Here is a 17,238-nt window from a genome sequence, read left to right as displayed (position 1 = left end):
AAGAGTTCTAGATAGATGGCACTGGATGGAAATAGCAGAATGTCGACGAATAAGGCGCCGTTTTAGAGTTGCATTTTCGTCACCGTTCGATTGGCGGGCTGCCTGCCTCCGGGTCCCTGCCTTTCTTAGCTACGTAACTGCCAGGTCCGGCGACGATCATGGATTGCTGGAGCTGGACAGCTTGGAGCAACGCAACCACGAACCCTCAAGTTCCACGGCGCTTGCCAACTTCACCCGTTCATGATCGGCGTCCAACTTCTACGGCGCGGGTCGCCGTTCTCTCCCGTCCCCACTACACCTCTCAACACTCTCCCATCCCTTTTCGTAACTTCCCTATAAAATCATTGACTTGTCCTTTTCCCTATTTCACTTTGCGACGAGCCGCCGTATCACCCTGAACGGCTCCCGCGGAACCTTGAACAAACCCTATCGCGTTCTAGAACGCCTCGATACCCGACCTATCAGCCAGCATGCTGATGAAGTCGATGCGGGCTGTTGCCCTGATCCTAGGATTGACGTTGCCGGCTACCAATGGCAACCGTGTTATGGATCAACTCTACGCTGGGAAGCTCAGCACGAGGCAAGCTAAGAGAAAGGCACCTATGACACCAATCATTGTCACAAATTACTGCGGGGAAAACATCTGGCCTGGAATCACCACGCAATCTGGAACAGGCCCTTCGGAGGGTGGTTTTATGCTGCAGCCTGGAGAGTCCAAAAATCAGACCGTTTCGGAGGACTGGGGAGGGCGTGTCTGGGGTAGAACCAACTGTACCTTCAACGATGCGGGCACTGCCTCCGCGAACGGTACTGGCAAAGCATGTTATACCGGGGACTGTAACAGTGCTCTGAATTGTATTGTCACGGTAGGTCTCGCTGTGCTTTTTCTGTCTTCCTGGCTTTGGCTAACGTTACATGAACTCAGGGAGAAACTCCAGCTACACTTGCCGAGTTCAATCTGGATGATGCCAGAGGCGAGACCTGGTACGACATCTCATTGGTCGATGGCTACAACCTTCCAATGGCAGTAGTCATGCAACCGCTTGCCAACCACAGTCTGGAAGATATACCGCCAAATCTTACGAACCCTTCATGTGTAGCAACCGTAGGCCAGCTGAGGGAGCCAGGCTACGACCCGTATACCAGCGGCTACGAGACCTTCCTCGGAACGAATAGCTCTTATCCCTTGCCGTTTGATCGAGACGTCGACGACCAACATGTTGCCCGCTGGTGCCCGTGGGACCTGCAATTCAACCCCCCTCAAAAGCCAGGAGATGGAGTATATCCTTACCCAGATGATAACATTGAGCGGCCTGCGTTCGACCCATGCTTCTCTGCATGCGCAAAATACAATACCCCAGACTACTGCTGCAATACTCCAGAGTACGGGCGTGGCAATTGCAAAGCTGGAGACTGGGGCAAGGCGGCGAAGACTGTTTGTCCTGACGCCTATAGTTACGGTAAGCGTGCACTTTGTATGAAATCGTTCTGCTCTGGGCAGCAATGCTTCTCAACTGAAATACCCCTTCCTAACGCTCTGTTGCTAATCTGTAGCCAGCCTTGGATGACGCCAGTTCAATGTTCATGACCCCAAGTGGAGGTGGATTCGAAGTTATCTTCTGCCCTGGGGGCCGGTCCACCACCATTCTCAGTTCGGAACGAGAGGCGACTCAACAAATGAAAAACGGCAGCACCCCTAATGGCAATCCAGACCCTAATAACGGCGACCCAAATCCTAATGGCAGCCCCCAGAAACGGCATATTACGAGGAAGAAGACAAACGGGCGACACGCGTAGGGGCAGGTTCGTGATACAGTCCCTGAACTAGTCTTGCGGTGGACATCAGTAGCATCGCTCTGCCGTCGATACGCTGATAGGCTCTTCCGATCTCCTTCATTCTGAGATACCCTGGGTTGGGTTTTCCTGTTTGCGTTCCATTTACTGTTCAACATCTCCTGTTGGTATCTGCATACTACGTCACGATCCCTTGTTCGACCCGAATTTTAGGGACTATAGGCGTATTGTTCAGTCGAACCCTACAGACGACCACTCAGCTCAAGGAACAAACTTGCTTCTGGCAGCAGTGCCGCGACCGGCCTCGGATGGTTCTTGACGGGGAAGGTAGAGTAATACGTGCTCGGGAGGATAGCAACGTGCTCATAATAACATCATCATCCGGGTAAATATGACTGTTTCCGTCTTGACTGCACAAATCGTGCGTAGAAACCTCTTAGATACACCTATTATGCGTATAATCGGTTGCTCGCATGACATATTACCGTCCTTGTTTGGTAAACCTCTTCGAGATGCCTCGTCATGGCTTCCGAGCCCTCAACATAATGCTCACTCATCTGCACAATGATACCTTAGCGAAGCTCACTAGTGATGAACCGTCTAAGACAGCCCTTCTGAAGAGAACTAATGGAAAGGCTGATTCATCAACCCTCTGGAATGCTTGTTGATAGATTCCAAAGCGTCTGCTTGTTGTCGACTCGCCCCGTATTGAAGGTAACCGCCTCCAAGATTGCCAATACAACCTTCATCTCAGGACGACGACGTGTCCACCGTTGCACAAGACTTGTGGATGAAGGCAGGCAACGGAGCTCTAGCAAGGGTCCTGCTCAGCGAGCTCGGTGAGACTCCCCATCCACGATATAGGACCAGGTCTACAGGTGTGGTTTGATCGATGCTGTAAAGTGCCGAAGGCTCACTGACCGAGCGAGGGCGTCGTGTGACTCTACTGGCTAGCCGTATTGCGCGTCACGCTGTCAACAGTTGATATCAAATCGAGGGCCGTACATGTACCTATCACGGCGGGGCAAGCTACATAGAAGTGACACCTACAGGGCCCGAGCGGCGCAGGTGTCAGTGCAGACTTCTCGAAGACGGCGAACGGCTGCTCGGCAGATTCCTGCAGCGAGCCTAGGGCGATTTGTGGTGGCGGCGTGGTGTTCTGGAAACCCTGGGAGGACGTCCACCTGCTGTTCCTCAGGCGGAGCGACGCGCGTGTGGCTTGATCCCGCGTTGGGGCGCCGAATGCAGCTCGATGGCCTCGATTTCCACCACTCACCTCCCGCTGTACAGGCCATCGTCAACGGGCGGCCACGGAGCGCAGTCCCCGTCTCGTGTGGCCCTTGTCCCTGCTGCTCGACCAGGGAGTCGCTGTCAGGTTAGCCTGACCTAATTGCTCCGATGGCACTGCGCCCGCCAAACACTATACCCTCTTCGAAACGGAGGGCTCAAAGAGCTTCATCCACCATCGAGTATTCCGCAGCCAAGCTGCCGCCGCTCGTCTCGATGGAGCACCAACGGCAGCCATCGCTCCGGATGTGCTGTCGTCTCCAGTGCCGCGTCCATACTGACTGATTGCCTACGGTGCCTATATGTAGTCTGACAGCTGCAGCGTAAGTTCAGCCTGTTCGACACCTCTCGTAACATCGCATTGGCTTCTGGACCATCCTCGAGCACTCCTCAGCTTTGACACCATGTCCCAAGCGTTGGCAGTGCACGACTTGACGTCTGAATGGTCTTTCAAGCAAACTGACGACACTGCCGACGATGCCTGGCTTCCTGTTGCCCACGTCCCCACCAACGTCCACCTCGACCTCATTGCCCATGGAAAGTATGTTGCCCGGGCCCAGGAGGGGATATACAAACCATTGACGTTCGCACAGGATCCCAGACCCCTTCCTAGGGTTCAATGAGCTCAAGGCGGAGTGGGTAGCGGACAAGTCGTGGACCTACAGGACGAAGCTCCCTGAGAGCCCCATCCCTCAGGAAGGCACCGTCACCTTTCTGGCCTTCGACGGCCTTGACACCTTTGCAACGGTCAAGCTCAATGGCGAGACCATCCTCACCAGCGACAACATGTTCATACCCCACCGGATAGATGTGACAAATAAGCTGAAGCCTGGACCGGACAACGTCCTCGAGATCGACTTTGCTTCGGCGAGGTTGCGGGCAATTGAGCTTAAGGAAGCACATGCGGAGCATACATGGGTGGGGTTCAATGGTGACATGGCTCGACTGGCGGTCAGAAAGGCTCAATATCATTGGTGGGTGCCAATTGAGGGGAAGCTCTGCTAGATGTACTGACAAATGCCAGGGGCTGGGACTGGGGCCCAGTGCTGAATACCTGCGGACCGTGGCGATCAGTGCGCCTCGAGACGTACCAATCTAGGATCTCGGACCTCCGCATCGACTACGAGTTGGATGCGAGTCTGAAGGCTGCAAGCGGCATCATTACGACGAAGGTGGAGGGGCAGTCTGGCAAGACCGTGGCTTTCGTAGCTCACATTGAAGACACCGTAGTTTTCAAAGGTTTTGCGGACGTCGATAGTGATGGCGTAGCCAAGGTAGAGTTCCGCGTCAATGATCCCCAGCTGTGGTACCCCCATGGGTACGGAGCCCAGCCTTTATACACTGTGACTGCCACAGTCTCTACCGGCGAGGTTGACCTGCACTCTGCATCCCGCAGGACTGGTTTCCGCAAGGGAGAACTTATTCAGCAGCCTGATTACATTGGCAAAACATTCTTCTTCCGCATCAATGGCGTGGATGTGTTCTGTGGTGGGTCTGATTGGATTCCCGCGGACAGCTTCACACCAAGGGTGACGGCTGAGAAGTATCGTAAGTGGCTTGAGATGATGGTCGACGGGTATCAAGTCATGATCAGGTAAGCTTAAGAAGTGGTTATTCATCATTTCAAGTACCTAATCACCGACCTTAGAATCTGGGGCGGCGGGATATGGGAGGAAGACGTTTTCTACGACCTCTGCGATGAGCTCGGAGTCCTTGTCTGGCAAGATTTCATGTTTGGCTGTGGCAACTATCCGGCGTGGCCTAAACTCCTCGAATCCATCCGCCTCGAGTGCGTAGCAAATGTCTCAAGGCTGCGCCACCACCCCGCCATCGTCATATATGCTGGCAACAACGAGGATTACCAAGTGCAGGAGCAGTTCAATCTGACTTATAAATACGAGGACAAGGACCCGGAGAACTGGTTGAAGACTGACTTCCCTGCAAGATATATTTACGAGAAGGTAAGCGGATGCGCCGGGTAGCCGTCTTACACGAGAAGAGGCCTTTCTGACACAAGTGCCTTTTAGATCCTACCCGAAGTGGTCGCCCAGGAGAGCCCGCATGTTGCATACCATCCTGGTAGTCCTTGGGGAGATGGATTAATCACGTCGAACACAACCGTTGGCGATATGCACCAGTGGAATGGTGAGTCGAGGCCATGTATTCCCTACTCCAAACCCTAGCAATCTGACGATATCTTCAGTATGGCACGGCACGCAAGAGAAGTACCAAATCTTCGATACCCTAGGAGGTCGTTTCAATAGCGAGTTCGGCATGGAGGCCTTCCCACATATCGAGACGATCAAGTACTATTGCACGGATCCGACGCAGCTTTACCCGCAATCCCACATGTTAGACTTCCATAACAAAGCAGATGGTCACGAGCGCAGGATCGCAACATATTTGGTGGAGAATTTTAGGACCCAGACTGATCTAGAGGTGGGTCTTACGTCTTATGCCGGGTGATATGAGTGGTGACAGGGGTACTAATGAGTGTGGCGATAGGGCTTTATCCACCTGACGCAGCTATCCCAAGCGGAGGCATTGATGTTTGGATACCGAGGATGGCGACGACAGTGGGGCCAGAAGCGATTGTGCGGTGGCGCGCTGGTGTGGCAGCTGAACGACTGCTGGCCCGTCACATCGTGGTCGATTGTGGATTACTTTCTGCGCAAGAAGCCAGCATATTATGCGATGCGGCGAGTGCTAGCTCCCGTGGCGGTCGCAGTGAAGAGAGCTCATCACGACTGGAGCGTGGTTCATGCTCGCGTACCCAAAACGAGCGATTATGAATTGTGGGTTGCCAGCAGCCAGCCACGCGAACTAACGGCGACGGCGGAATTGCGTTTCATCTCGGTTGCGACAGGCAAGGAAATTAAGGAATCCATCACCAAGAAAGATATCACCATTGTGGCAAACGGGACTACGGATGTACTCTCGGGGACCATCGACAACATCCACGAGGAGCCTCACGTCCTAGCGGCTAGGATATGGATCGACGGCCATGTGGTCTCCCGCGACGTCGATTGGCCGCAGCCGCTCAAGTACCTCAGCTTCGAGGACCGCGGGGTGGAGGTGTACCACCGCGGAGACAGCATCTCGATCAAGGCAGCACGGCCCACCAAGGGCTTAGTGTTCGAGGAACGAACAGGCGTGCTGGTGGCGGACAGTGCTATCGACGTCGTCCCAGGCGACGAACAGGTTGTCAAGGTGAGGGGCTTGGGACCGAGCGACCAACCGCTGCGCTGGACATATCTGGGGCGCACTTGATGCGGCGGCGCAGATGACGAGCGCACTGCAATGCACTGCAGATGCAGCTCGCTCGCCCGGTTGCGGGAAGTGTCTGGGGTCTCGCCTGCTGGCAGCACCGGCTCGCAAAGGTTGTTGAGCGGCGCTGGCGGAGAGCTTGGTTGGACGGCGACGATGATCTGACGCCAGGCGTTGTGGTTGGATCTGCCACTTGGGCAAGGGTTGGGGAACGAAGGCACAGTGCAGGAGGGCGTTCGGACATTGGGGGAAGGGCGATATCAGGCGCTATCTACTGTGATGTGTCAATTAAGGTTCCTGGCATGATTCGAAGGCTCGGTATGGCCCACGCGGGTCGCGTTGTGTGAGGACGCTAGTATGATGCGGACATCAACATGGCAGCCGTCTGACTGCAGCGAGGATACACGGTTCAAGGGGCCTGAGATTTGTTCTACACGAGGCGTGCAGGCGTGCTGGCGTGCTGGACGTCCCGGTAGCGTCCCGGGACCTGCTCCCGTGGTGTGGTTCACGTGGAGTTGACCGAGGCTGCGATTCAGCAGCCAGCGGTCCGGAGCTCAGCCGTTGGAATGGCGGGGTGGCTCCACGGCCGTCACTCTTTTTTTGTGGAGATTTTGCGGCCACCCTGCTGCCGCTGACTGGCTTCCCGCGTCGTTGGCCCGCGGGCCTTCTCGACGGGAATCTCGCTTGGGCGTTCTGTCACGCCGCAGAGCTCGGGGCGCCGCTCACATATCAAACGCGCTGGACTGACTGTCCCCGGCATGCCCAGCTTTCTAGCGGCGGCCACGAGAGGGGCTATCCTGCGGGGACTATGGAGAAATACTTTAGTAACACGCTGCTGGACGAGTCTGCCCATCCCGCCTCTTCCACCCCAATACGCGCCATCACCTGTGCCAAAGTCGGCCGTTAGCCTCGCCGCGGCTCCCGTCGGACAGACTCTTCAAGGTTCTCCACAGGTGGTCTGCACCAACTCGTCCACGGTACCAGCCTTGCGCATCTCGGCCACGTCTCGTGCGGCATGCCGAGCTGATCCGCTTCTTCTCCACGCGGCACAACTCCCGAGTACCAACTTGCTGGCCCCGATGTTCCACACCTTCCAGAGCTCCGTGGCCCTGCGGTCGCCGGGATCTGCTGGTGATCTTGGCGAGCAGGCAAAGCCCGCCGCGCGGTCGACGGGCTCGCGCCGCATCTCCACGAGCAACGCCTGTGTCGAGTGTCGGCGTCGCAAGATTCGCTGTGATGGCACTCAGCCCTGTGGCCAGTGCAGGTGGTACCAGCATCCCGAGGCCTGCGCCTATTCGAAGCCTGCCCAGCGCGTGGTGCCGTCCCGCAAGTAAGACTTTCTGCACTATGAAGCGTGATTGTTGTGCTGAACGAGTGCAGGCTCGTGGACAAGCTGTCTTCCTCAGTCGATCGGTATCGCAGTGTTATCAATTGTTTGTTTCCCGGCAAGGACCTTGACTCGTTGTTGTCTATGCCCCGTGAAGAGCTCTTGGAGCTAGCATTATCACTGCCTGCTCAATCCACCACTTCGCCCTCAACATCGATCCCGCAGCAAGAGGCCACTCCGCATTCCGAAGGCGCCGATAGTCTCGAGGCCCTCGAGCAGGCACCGCCAGAGGACCCCGAGTGGGACGAGGCCCGCAAGCACCAGGACAAGATCCAGGGCATCTCCGACGATGTGAACGGGCTGTCCATGTCCGTGGACCGCCTCTCCTCCTATGTGGGCATCTCGTCAATCACTGCTGCGTTGAAAGTCATTGTGAAGTGTGCGCCTCAAGCACGGCCGTTCATCGCCCACAGCTACAACGACACTGCATTGCCCAGCCGGACCAACTCTCCTCCCCCAGGGATTGCGGAAGAAAGTCCCGGCGCTGTTCCACCTGGAAAAGAAGGCCAGGCGCTGATTGAAAGCTACTTCGAACGCGTACACCTCTTCTTTCCCATGATCGATGAACGCAAATTCTGGACAACCTATTTGTACGGCGAACGGAGTGACTCGCCTTGGCTAGCTCTCCTAAACATGGTCTTTGCACTTGGCTCTCTCGCATCTTCAACGGCAGATAACGAAGCACATTATTCTTACTTCACGCGGTCACGGCAACACCTTTCTCTGGAATCCTTTGGCAGCGGTAACCTGGAAGTTCTGCAAGCGCTGGGTATGATGAGCGGCTACTACATGCACTATCTCAATCGACCGAACGAAGCTCATTCTCTGATGGGAGGAACGTTGCGAATGGCAACTGCACTTGGTTTACATCGAGAGTACGCGGATCCCGCGCACCACAGCAGTGGGAACACACTCAGCATCATGCAACATGGCGAACCTGACTCGATCTCTCCGGAAATGAGGAGGAGGATATGGTGGAGCTTGTTTTGCCTGGATTCGTGGGCTTCCACTACGATAGGCCGCCCTTCTCTTGGTAGAATGGGCGCATCCATCACAGTGAACTTACCTGGGAAGATTACGAATCCTGTACGTTGCTCAATCTGTATATCTCCATGAATTACGCTAACATAGTTACATGCACACATGTTCGCGCAACCAAACAGCGCTCAATACATCGAGCAGCTCAAGATCCTCCCCTTAATACACGCCAGCGAGTTCTGCAAAATCGGCACTCGAATCCAAGACCGCCTCGTCGAGCAACCGCTTCTGAAATTCGAAGAGCTCGCCCAATTCGACGCCGAACTTGTCCGCTGGCACGACGACCTCCCCTCCATCCTCGCCAACACCGAAGAGCCCTGCCCCGATTTCCTCAAACGCGTACGGCTGGTCATGAAATGGCGTCTCCAAAACATCCGTATCGTCCTACACCGCCCCGTCCTCCTCTCCACGGCCCTCCGCCGCACCCCCTTCGTCGCCCTGTCCGCCGAAGAAAAAGTCGCCGTGGGCAAATGCCGCCTCATCGCCGCCAAGACGATCGAAGACATGGCCGCCGAGTGCAGCAATGATCTCATCTCGGGCTGGAACGCGTGCTGGTTCGCGTTCCAGGCCTCCATGGTGCCCCTCATCTCCCTCTTCAGCGACGCCTCCAACTCAGACGACATCGACAAGTGGCGCGCCACGGTCGAGACGGCCCTGTCCTTCTTCGCGCGCATCACGCCCTACTCCATCGCCGCGCGCCGCTCCGCCGACGCCGTCTCGAAGCTCTACGACGCCTACAAGATTGCCGCTGAAGCTGCTGAGACGATGGCGCAATCGGCACACTATACCAACAACAACGACAACAGCTTCTTAGGGGTTGAGGGGCTCGATGCGAACGGCGTCCCGCAGGACGTAACGGCTGGGCTGGGCAGCATGGGTGGTGGGATGGGCACGTGGCCGGATCCGGCGAGCATGGGCAACCTGTCCGGCTTCTGGGACGACATGATGTGGGATACGAACTTGCCGGATATGCTGGAGACGCCGTTTGGGATTGGGGACTATGATTTTCAGAGCGCGGCGCAGGATGGGAGTGCGCCGTGTTGGATGCAGGGGAATGGTGAACAGCGCTAGGATGCGCGGGGGGGTGAATTTGGTAAAACGGAAAAGTTGGTTCTGGGAGGTGTTTGGGCTGAGTTTGGCTTGGGCTGGTCTTGGGCATAAGCGTTGGCGGAACTGAAGGAAGGGGCGAAATTCTTGCATTTATGGATGGATGATTGGTTGGTGGGTGGGCGGTGTCACGATTGGCTTCTGAACATGCATTCTACGACATGGAAAACGGGGGCGATATAGGCTTGGGAACGGAGCTTGAAGGATATCATCACGTCAAACCGTCGATATAGCAGACTATTCTCATTGTCCCAGTCGATACAGTGGAACCATTTTCATATTTCTCGGAGATCATGGGAAGGGCGTTTTGGAGTAAGGAACGGGGATAAGATTGGTTACTGCATGCTTAGAGTACGGGGAAGACTGGTGGCGGTATATGTGCGAGGAATAGTCTGGGTAGATGGTGAAAGCGAAGAAGCGTTTCAGATGCGGGCCCTTTGAGGACTGCTTTGCTGGTGAAATTTGGTTGGTCTGCTGAGCTGTGCCGTACGTGCTGTGCCCCATTGACTGCGTAAGTGGAATGGGGTCTTAAGGTTAGAATTACGTAGAGGGGGGTACTCGGGACGTGGGATGCTACCTCGCTACTGCGTTTGATATTGACGGGGATGGGGGCTTGACGGGCGGAAGGGTGCTAGGGGCTGAGGGGATGGTGTAATTCAGGTCCTGGGGGAGGTGTGATAGGGCTGCTACAGTATGTACATTGGAGTACTCAGGTGAGTGTATTATTGAGTATATCCGGGTTAGGGTGTGATACGTAGATGGAGGCCCACGGGTGGGAGATCCGGTGACGGTTGCGGGTACCTTTGGAGAGCGGAAGAGTGGGTTTGATCTGCGTTAGGATGGGGATGGTTTGGATCTAGTCAATATACCAGGTGATAAGAGGGATTGCATGCTATCCAGGTGGTTTGTACTGCGCACGTGATGGTGTGGATTTGGGGTTTAGAGTGGAAATGTTTGAAAATTTGATCCCAAGTATCTGTTCTAAGGACAGAAAGCGTCTTTCTCAGCAATGTCAAGGTGAAATATTGCTGTTCTATCTATTTTTGTGCTTGTGAGCTTGAAATGCGAGTGTTGAGTTGAGAAAGTGATAGCATCTCGTATTCTAATGCAAGTTCTCGAGTACTCACAGTCTAAAGTCGATTAGCATAAAGATATGATGCGACTTGTGTTTTCCAACCACGCGCGGAGAAGCTGAATGCTTTCGCCGGCCCGTCCGGATAGCTTTGTACAGGAAGGGTCGTATCTAATTTGCCCCTGACGGAGTTCTGATCGTTCAGGGCAAACCCTTGGTGGGAGAAGTCGCGCTAGGACGAAGTCGCGCCAACGTCTCGCCATCATCTCATGCTCGAGATATCCCCATGTGCACTCCTCCCGTCTAATTCCACGACTCCTTAAGGAGCTCCTTGAACTGCTAAGCCAGTTCCCTTCCTTTGCGCATACTTCCGATCGTTCCGCCACCTTCCTAGAGTGCATACCCTCTCTCTGCGGCGACCATCCTTCACTCCTCCGACTTGACCGTATCATCCCTCGCCATCATGCCTGCCAGAACACTACCCACGATCACGATCGCGGACGTCCAGGCCCATAACACCTCCAAGTCGTGCTATGTCACGATAGGCACCAAGATTTACGATGTCACGGACTTCCTCGAAGGCCATCCCGGTGGTGGCGACCTTATCCTGGAGCACGGAGGGCAGGACGTTGGGGCGATAATGAAGGATGAGATCTCGCACGATCATTCCGAGGCTGCATACGAGATTCTAGATGAATGCCTCGTGGGCTTCGTCGTCTCCGAGAAAGTCTTGGACGCCGTGACGGAAAGCGAGCACCCCGATGATATCGTGCCACTGCCGCCGTCGAAGGAGGGCATGGCAGACCTCAAGGCGAATGGAGCTGAAAATGGAGTGGCAACGGAGCCGCTTTATGCTGCTACTGGAATGTCTACCGAGGAGGACTTGTCGAAGGAAACTGACCTTACGGACGATTATAAGACATGGAAATTCTTGGACCTGAACAAGCCGCTATTCATGCAGATGATCAGGAGCAAATTCAACAAGCAGTTCTATCTTGAGCAGGTCCACCGGCCGAGACATTACAAGGGAGGAGATTCAGCACCGTTGTTTGGAAACTTCCTGGAACCTTTCAGCAAGACCGCCTGGTGGATGATTCCAACCATCTGGCTACCTCCAGTGATGTATGGGACCTTTATAGGCTTCCTAAACCTTGGAAGCGTACCGGAGGCGGCTGCATATTGGTCCCTGGGCCTCTTTTTATGGACTCTTGTTGAATACATTCTACATCGTTTCCTGTTCCACCTTGACTAGTAAGTTGTCTCTGCTCTAGATTCGTGTACCAGATGCTGACTGTCTCTTAGCTACCTACCCGACAATCGCTTTGCTTTTACATTACATTTCCTCCTCCACGGCATACATCACTACCTTCCTATGGACAAATATCGCCTTGTCATGCCGCCTGCTCTCTTCCTTGTTCTAGCCACACCATTCTACAGGCTCGCACATTTCGTTTTCTCCTACAACAAGTATGCCGCAACTACAGTCTTTAGTGGTGGCATCTTTGGTTACATCTGCTACGACCTGACCCACTACTTCCTCCACCACCGAAAGTAAGTATTACAAACTCCGAGTGCATGGCCACCGCTAACAAAAACCAGCCTACCAGCGTGGTACCGATCGCTCAAGAAGTACCACCTCAAGCACCACTTCGCCGACTACCAGAACGGCTTCGGTGTGACCAGCCGATTCTGGGACTGGGTCTTCAACACGGAGCTGGTAATGGAGCAGCCTAAGATCGTGAAGGCGGCTTAGTCTTCTCATGTATAGTCCGTGTCCTGGAGAAGTTTGGAATCATTGGGTCGGCGTCATGGGTTAGATCGGGCTAGGTTGGGCTCTGTGGTAATGTAATGATAGCCCGGCATTCGTTTACGTTGTTCGTTTGAGGGGGGTTTGGGGTTTGGCAGAGCATTGGGGGATTCATTCGCTCCTCATCCTGATGCTCATAGTATCAATATAATTTGCAGCTGGTAGTCTGCCGTTGCAGAATCTGTTTGCATCAACTGTGGCACTTGGGAAACACCCTCGTTTATCTTTGGCTAACCTTTTTAGGAAATCTCTTGCGATTTAGGTTCGTGGGAACATATTCTAGCTATGAGATAGGACTTCAATGGATCTGCGTCGAAGATTGTCAGAGTTTGGGAATGCACCTTCACCGAAGCTTACGTCTCTTTCCCATCATGGTCCATAATTTCAACCCCAGACTGCTCCGAACATGCTAGGAGATTGACTGCAACGTAGGCTAAAGCCATTGTTCCTATCTCCACATCGCATCTGTCCATCTTGGAAGACTGGCCCCTGGTTCGACCCAGAAGCTTCTAAACCACAACCATCTACCTCGTAGACCGCTCGATAAAGGGAGCTTCTTGCACTGCTCCCCAACTCGACGTCTCCATATTGACCGCGTAGGGCATAAGGAATCACCAGCCGAATTCCTCTGATGTTAGAACGCGGCCGTTGGGCGTGAGCGGTGTTTTCAAGTGCTCCGCAACCACGTTAGGCTTCTCGCTATAGGAGATTTTAAAGCTTCCTCGATGGTCTGCTTTGAAATAATGGTCACTCTTATCCATTGCCCTGTTGAGAGATGGTTTAGTTCTTTCGGCAGCCCGCATAAAGATATAGCGGTTTTGAGGACAAAACGGTAGCGAGTCGGCGATGCACCTCTAGAGGGATATTGAGAGGCCCTATACTTTGAGACTGTGGAGACCTCTGTCCACTGCGGTTCTGCCTGCTGCGCGCTTCAATTAAGAGTATCTAAAGATATCGGAGAACGGCACGTGATCAAGGCATCGTATCTAGGCAATCTTCGATAGAGGACAAGACAGAAAGCATACGCTCAGAGAGCTTCAATATCCTTGGCCTTCATGAATCCTACCTGTGCCCCTACCCACTTCGCCGTTTCCGTGAACACGCTGCAGATTAACGTCACGTGTGCGGACTAGGCACCAGCGAAGATCGACAGGCGTTGCGGGCTGTTTAGTTAGGCCCGGTTTTGCTTAGTCACCTGGACCCGGCTAAACTGTCCCACTTTCGGCCGCAGAATCAAAACCTCCTCACTTCTCTGCCCGCTTTCCAACAACAACACCACCGAACCTCATCCTCCTCCACAACCTTTTCTCTCTGCACTTGAAGACCCAGTCCTCGACTGCTTTTACACAGCTCTCTGCTCTCTGCTCTCTGCTTTCTGCTTTCATCAGCAGCTTCCCTCGAAGCTTGCTCAACAGTCAACACGCAAGGGTGTGATAGCAACCAGATCGGAAGAATCTGCACCTACTCTGACACTCGCGGCAGTGATTACTCCCCACACACAAAATTTCACTTCCAACAATGGCTACACCAGGACTCTCTGACATCGAGGCCCTTCTCGAGGAAGCTGCGTCGGCTGCGGCCGCTCTCGACCGGGAAAAAAATTCTAGCTCCGTCAAGAATGAACATCGAGACGGCACCCGTCGCGATGATAACCGTGACAGGGATCGCGCCCGTGGCCGCGACCGCGATCGAGATCACCGTCGCGATCGTAGCCGCAGCAAGGTCAAGACAGAAGACGGCGATGTCGAAATGACAGATGCTCATTATAGCGGTGGAAGCCGTGACTCTCACCATTCCAATAGGCACCGCTCACGCTCGCCCCGTCGTCGCGATGATCGTCGACGCGGCGATTTCTATCGAGGAGGTCACAACCGCTCCCGGTCTAGGTCCCCAGACCGACACTATCAACCCCGGGGTGGCCGCCGTGACCGAGATAGAGATTATCCTCGGGATCGAGATAATCGATATAACCGCGGAGGACGCTATGCTCGACGTGGATCCCGCGACGAGAGCCCTAAGCGTCGAAAGACCCCGGAGCCGGTACTAACCGAAGACGAGCGTGACAGACGCACAGTCTTCGTCCAGCAGCTGGCGGCCCGTCTTGAGACTAGGCACCTATTCGACTTCTTCAACAAAGTCGGTCGAGTCAAGGAGGCCCAGATTGTGAAGGACCGCGTCTCGGGACGCTCGAAAGGGTATGCTTATCTCACCAATCCCATCTCCATTTCAAGCACCCAACTAACACTTGCGCAGCGTTGGTTACGTCGAATTCTTCGACGAGGAGTCTGTCGCGGCCGCAATTGAGCTCACGGGCCAAAAGCTGAAGGGCGTTCCAATCATTGCGCAACATACGGAAGCCGAGAAGAATCGCCAGGCGCGTGCTGAGGGCGCTCCCAGCGCTGCGAGCGGCGTTCCATTCCACCGTCTCTATGTCGGCAACGTTCACTTCAGCATCACCGAGATGGACCTCAAAAACGTCTTCGAGCCTTTCGGCGAGCTCGAGTTTGTCCAGCTGCAGAAGGAGGAAACTGGTCGTAGTAGGGGCTATGGCTTCGTGCAGTAAGTAGCTATTTCTCTGTTCAGCTTCCTTTACTAACCATCCAGATTCCGCGATCCTGCCCAGGCCAAAGAAGCTCTCGAGAAGATGAACGGGTTTGAACTAGCTGGCCGCCCGATCCGCGTCGGCCTTGGCAACGACAAGTTCACGCCGGAGTCAACAGCCAATCTGCTACGTAGCTTCAACGGACAGGCTCAGCCCCAGTTCCAGGGCTCGGCTTTCTCGGGACATGGAGGTCGTGGCATCCACGCTGGTGGTGCTGGCGGCAGTTTTGATCGCACCGGTGGACGAGACAATGACCGCAAAGCTGGCGGCGCTAGTGCCCTTGACGACACGGATGTTGCGGGTGTCAACTTCAACAACTACTCCCGAGACTCCCTCATGCGCAAGCTCGCCCGGATTGAGGATCCGCCCGCTACTAGTGCTAATCGCCAGGCGATCCAGCCAAATCCTCGCCAGGCGATTCGCGTCGAGGCCCCCATGGCTAGTCGCTGTATTGTACTCAAAGACATGTACGGCTCGGAAGAGGTCGAAGAGTAGGTATACGCGATTAATTATTTGACGCAGATATTAACGAGTTATAGGGGTGGACCCAATTGGAAGTCCGAACTGGCCGCCGAGGTCAGAGATGAGTGCAATGAGTCTTATGGCACGGTCCTCCATATCGGAATCGATCCGGTGTCGACCCCGGGCGAAGTCTACGTCAAATTTACGGAGATCGCGGGTGGTGAGAAAGCAATCAAGGGCCTCAATGGTCGCTACTTCGCAGGCCACATGGTTACCGCAGAGCCCGTCTCTGATGCCATGTATAACATTCGGTTCCCGAATTCGGTCCCGTAAGCGTATCAACGGTACCCTTCGATATCTTTCGATGGTAAGGTTTTTTTCTATGGGCATCATCTCACATTTTTCCCAGGAGAACCCAGCTCAGCATTCGCAACCGTTAAGACTACCATAATTTGTCACACAAGTATCTGCCCTCTCAGCGGCCCAGTCCCCCTCATTGATCGCGAAGTTTGCTGACACAGTTGAGTAGCTACGTTCGAACGGTTTTCCTACGGTCTTTGACGAGAACCTGATATTCGAACGTACGCTTCTTTACGGCATACCCGATAACTGCTTCACAGTACCCCCGATTACTGTTTCATGGCACTCTCGACACCTTTTCACGGCACTCTCGACACCTTCTCACGGCACTCTCGACACCTTTTCACGGCAACTTCGATCGCCTTCTTGCGGCAGCTACTTCTCGTGTCCGACAGTACACTAGACTCTTTGCCCTTTCGACAAATACTTGCCTGTTGGGATTTTTGCTCGACATTGCCCGCTGAAAAGGTTTGTACAAACAGAATCCCCCAAGCACACATACCACTTGCACACTTCCCTACTTCCTTGCTTTGGATGACGCCTCTGGGCGATTGTCTGAAACTCTGCGTGATCGTGACTTCGACACCAATTTTCTACAAAACGACGAAAATCGAGTGTTGCTTCGACTGATGAGCGGGCTAACTGGTTGGTGGATGATGGAGGGACTGGTTGGGCGTTTGAATGTTGGCACTGCTTCGACACCAATTCTGTGTGAAAGGACGAAAAACACAAAATCATACTCGGACTGGTCTTAACACTAGGACAGCCAATACAGAACCTTTCATAATTTGGTAATCATGGCTTGACCTCTCTTTGACGTGACAACCGTCTTTTCGCTCTGTATTTTCGAGTCGTACGTCTGCATTTACTACTATGCTACTGCATGTAGCGCTTTGTTAAGTTTAGACATCCCTATGTACAATGATTCGTCATAGATATCCGTACAGCCGTTTACCGCTGTACGAGAAGCCGTATAGTATTTTCAGCATTCTGAATGAGAGACGCTCAGCATTTTGGACACCTAGTAGACTCGCGAGGCCAGCCAAGAGAGCATC

At 54.2% G+C, this 17,238-nt stretch overlaps 5 protein-coding genes across 5 annotated transcripts; all 5 read left to right on the top strand.

The window, feature by feature from the left end:
• Window positions 1-545: 545 nt before the first annotated feature.
• Window positions 546-1,797, top strand: BDZ99DRAFT_376701 (thaumatin family protein; the record flags this gene model as incomplete). Its single annotated transcript, XM_033715039.1, has 3 exons — window positions 546-866; window positions 926-1,460; window positions 1,559-1,797. 3 exons carry the CDS (start codon window positions 546-548, stop codon window positions 1,795-1,797), a joined length of 1,095 nt encoding a protein of 364 aa, XP_033583024.1.
• Window positions 1,798-3,485: 1,688 nt separating this feature from the next.
• On the top strand, window positions 3,486-6,351 carry BDZ99DRAFT_514669 (glycoside hydrolase; the record flags this gene model as incomplete). Its single annotated transcript, XM_033724894.1, has 7 exons — window positions 3,486-3,622; window positions 3,675-4,055; window positions 4,106-4,675; window positions 4,730-5,042; window positions 5,109-5,226; window positions 5,285-5,520; window positions 5,587-6,351. 7 exons carry the CDS (start codon window positions 3,486-3,488, stop codon window positions 6,349-6,351), a joined length of 2,520 nt encoding a protein of 839 aa, XP_033583023.1.
• An 881-nt stretch (window positions 6,352-7,232) lies between these two features.
• BDZ99DRAFT_406510 (uncharacterized protein) lies at window positions 7,233-10,337 on the top strand. The gene is made up of 3 exons (XM_033716455.1): window positions 7,233-7,678; window positions 8,149-8,821; window positions 8,873-10,337. The coding sequence occupies exons 1-3, from the start codon at window positions 7,428-7,430 to the stop codon at window positions 9,842-9,844; spliced, it is 1,896 nt and encodes a 631-aa protein (XP_033583022.1). The 5' UTR covers window positions 7,233-7,427; the 3' UTR covers window positions 9,845-10,337.
• A 1,078-nt stretch (window positions 10,338-11,415) lies between these two features.
• On the top strand, window positions 11,416-12,705 carry BDZ99DRAFT_376080 (fatty acid hydroxylase; the record flags this gene model as incomplete). Its single annotated transcript, XM_033715011.1, has 3 exons — window positions 11,416-12,203; window positions 12,255-12,503; window positions 12,552-12,705. 3 exons carry the CDS (start codon window positions 11,416-11,418, stop codon window positions 12,703-12,705), a joined length of 1,191 nt encoding a protein of 396 aa, XP_033583021.1.
• Window positions 12,706-14,037: 1,332 nt separating this feature from the next.
• BDZ99DRAFT_457967 (splicing factor, CC1-like protein) lies at window positions 14,038-16,372 on the top strand. Its single transcript, XM_033718810.1, has 6 exons — window positions 14,038-14,187; window positions 14,292-14,954; window positions 15,013-15,318; window positions 15,364-15,852; window positions 15,901-16,152; window positions 16,233-16,372. Exons 2-6 carry the CDS (start codon window positions 14,509-14,511, stop codon window positions 16,261-16,263), a joined length of 1,524 nt encoding a protein of 507 aa, XP_033583020.1. The 5' UTR covers window positions 14,038-14,187; window positions 14,292-14,508; the 3' UTR covers window positions 16,264-16,372.
• Window positions 16,373-17,238: the final 866 nt, after the last annotated feature.

Source organism: Mytilinidion resinicola (genome assembly GCF_010093595.1).
Source record: "Mytilinidion resinicola strain CBS 304.34 unplaced genomic scaffold BDZ99scaffold_2, whole genome shotgun sequence".
In the NCBI taxonomy this organism is placed as follows: domain Eukaryota; kingdom Fungi; phylum Ascomycota; class Dothideomycetes; order Mytilinidiales; family Mytilinidiaceae; genus Mytilinidion; species Mytilinidion resinicola.
The sequence above is the reverse complement of the archived record's forward strand: the minus strand, read 5'-3'. Positions and strand labels throughout refer to the sequence as shown.

Excerpts from the sequence above, each read along its gene's own strand:
- BDZ99DRAFT_406510 (XM_033716455.1), top strand. The coding sequence starts at position 7,428 with ATGTTCCACACCTTCCAGAGCTCCGTGGCCCTGCGGTCGCCGGGATCT. Across the intron at positions 7,679-8,148 it reads CGCGTGGTGCCGTCCCGCAA|CTACAACGACACTGCATTGC; the intron begins GTAAGACTTTCT and ends CATCGCCCACAG. Across the intron at positions 8,822-8,872 it reads CTGGGAAGATTACGAATCCT|GCACACATGTTCGCGCAACC; the intron begins GTACGTTGCTCA and ends ACATAGTTACAT.
- BDZ99DRAFT_457967 (XM_033718810.1), top strand. The coding sequence starts at position 14,509 with ATGACAGATGCTCATTATAGCGGTGGAAGCCGTGACTCTCACCATTCC. Across the intron at positions 15,319-15,363 it reads AGGGGCTATGGCTTCGTGCA|ATTCCGCGATCCTGCCCAGG; the intron begins GTAAGTAGCTAT and ends CTAACCATCCAG. Across the intron at positions 16,153-16,232 it reads CGGTTCCCGAATTCGGTCCC|GAGAACCCAGCTCAGCATTC; the intron begins GTAAGCGTATCA and ends CATTTTTCCCAG.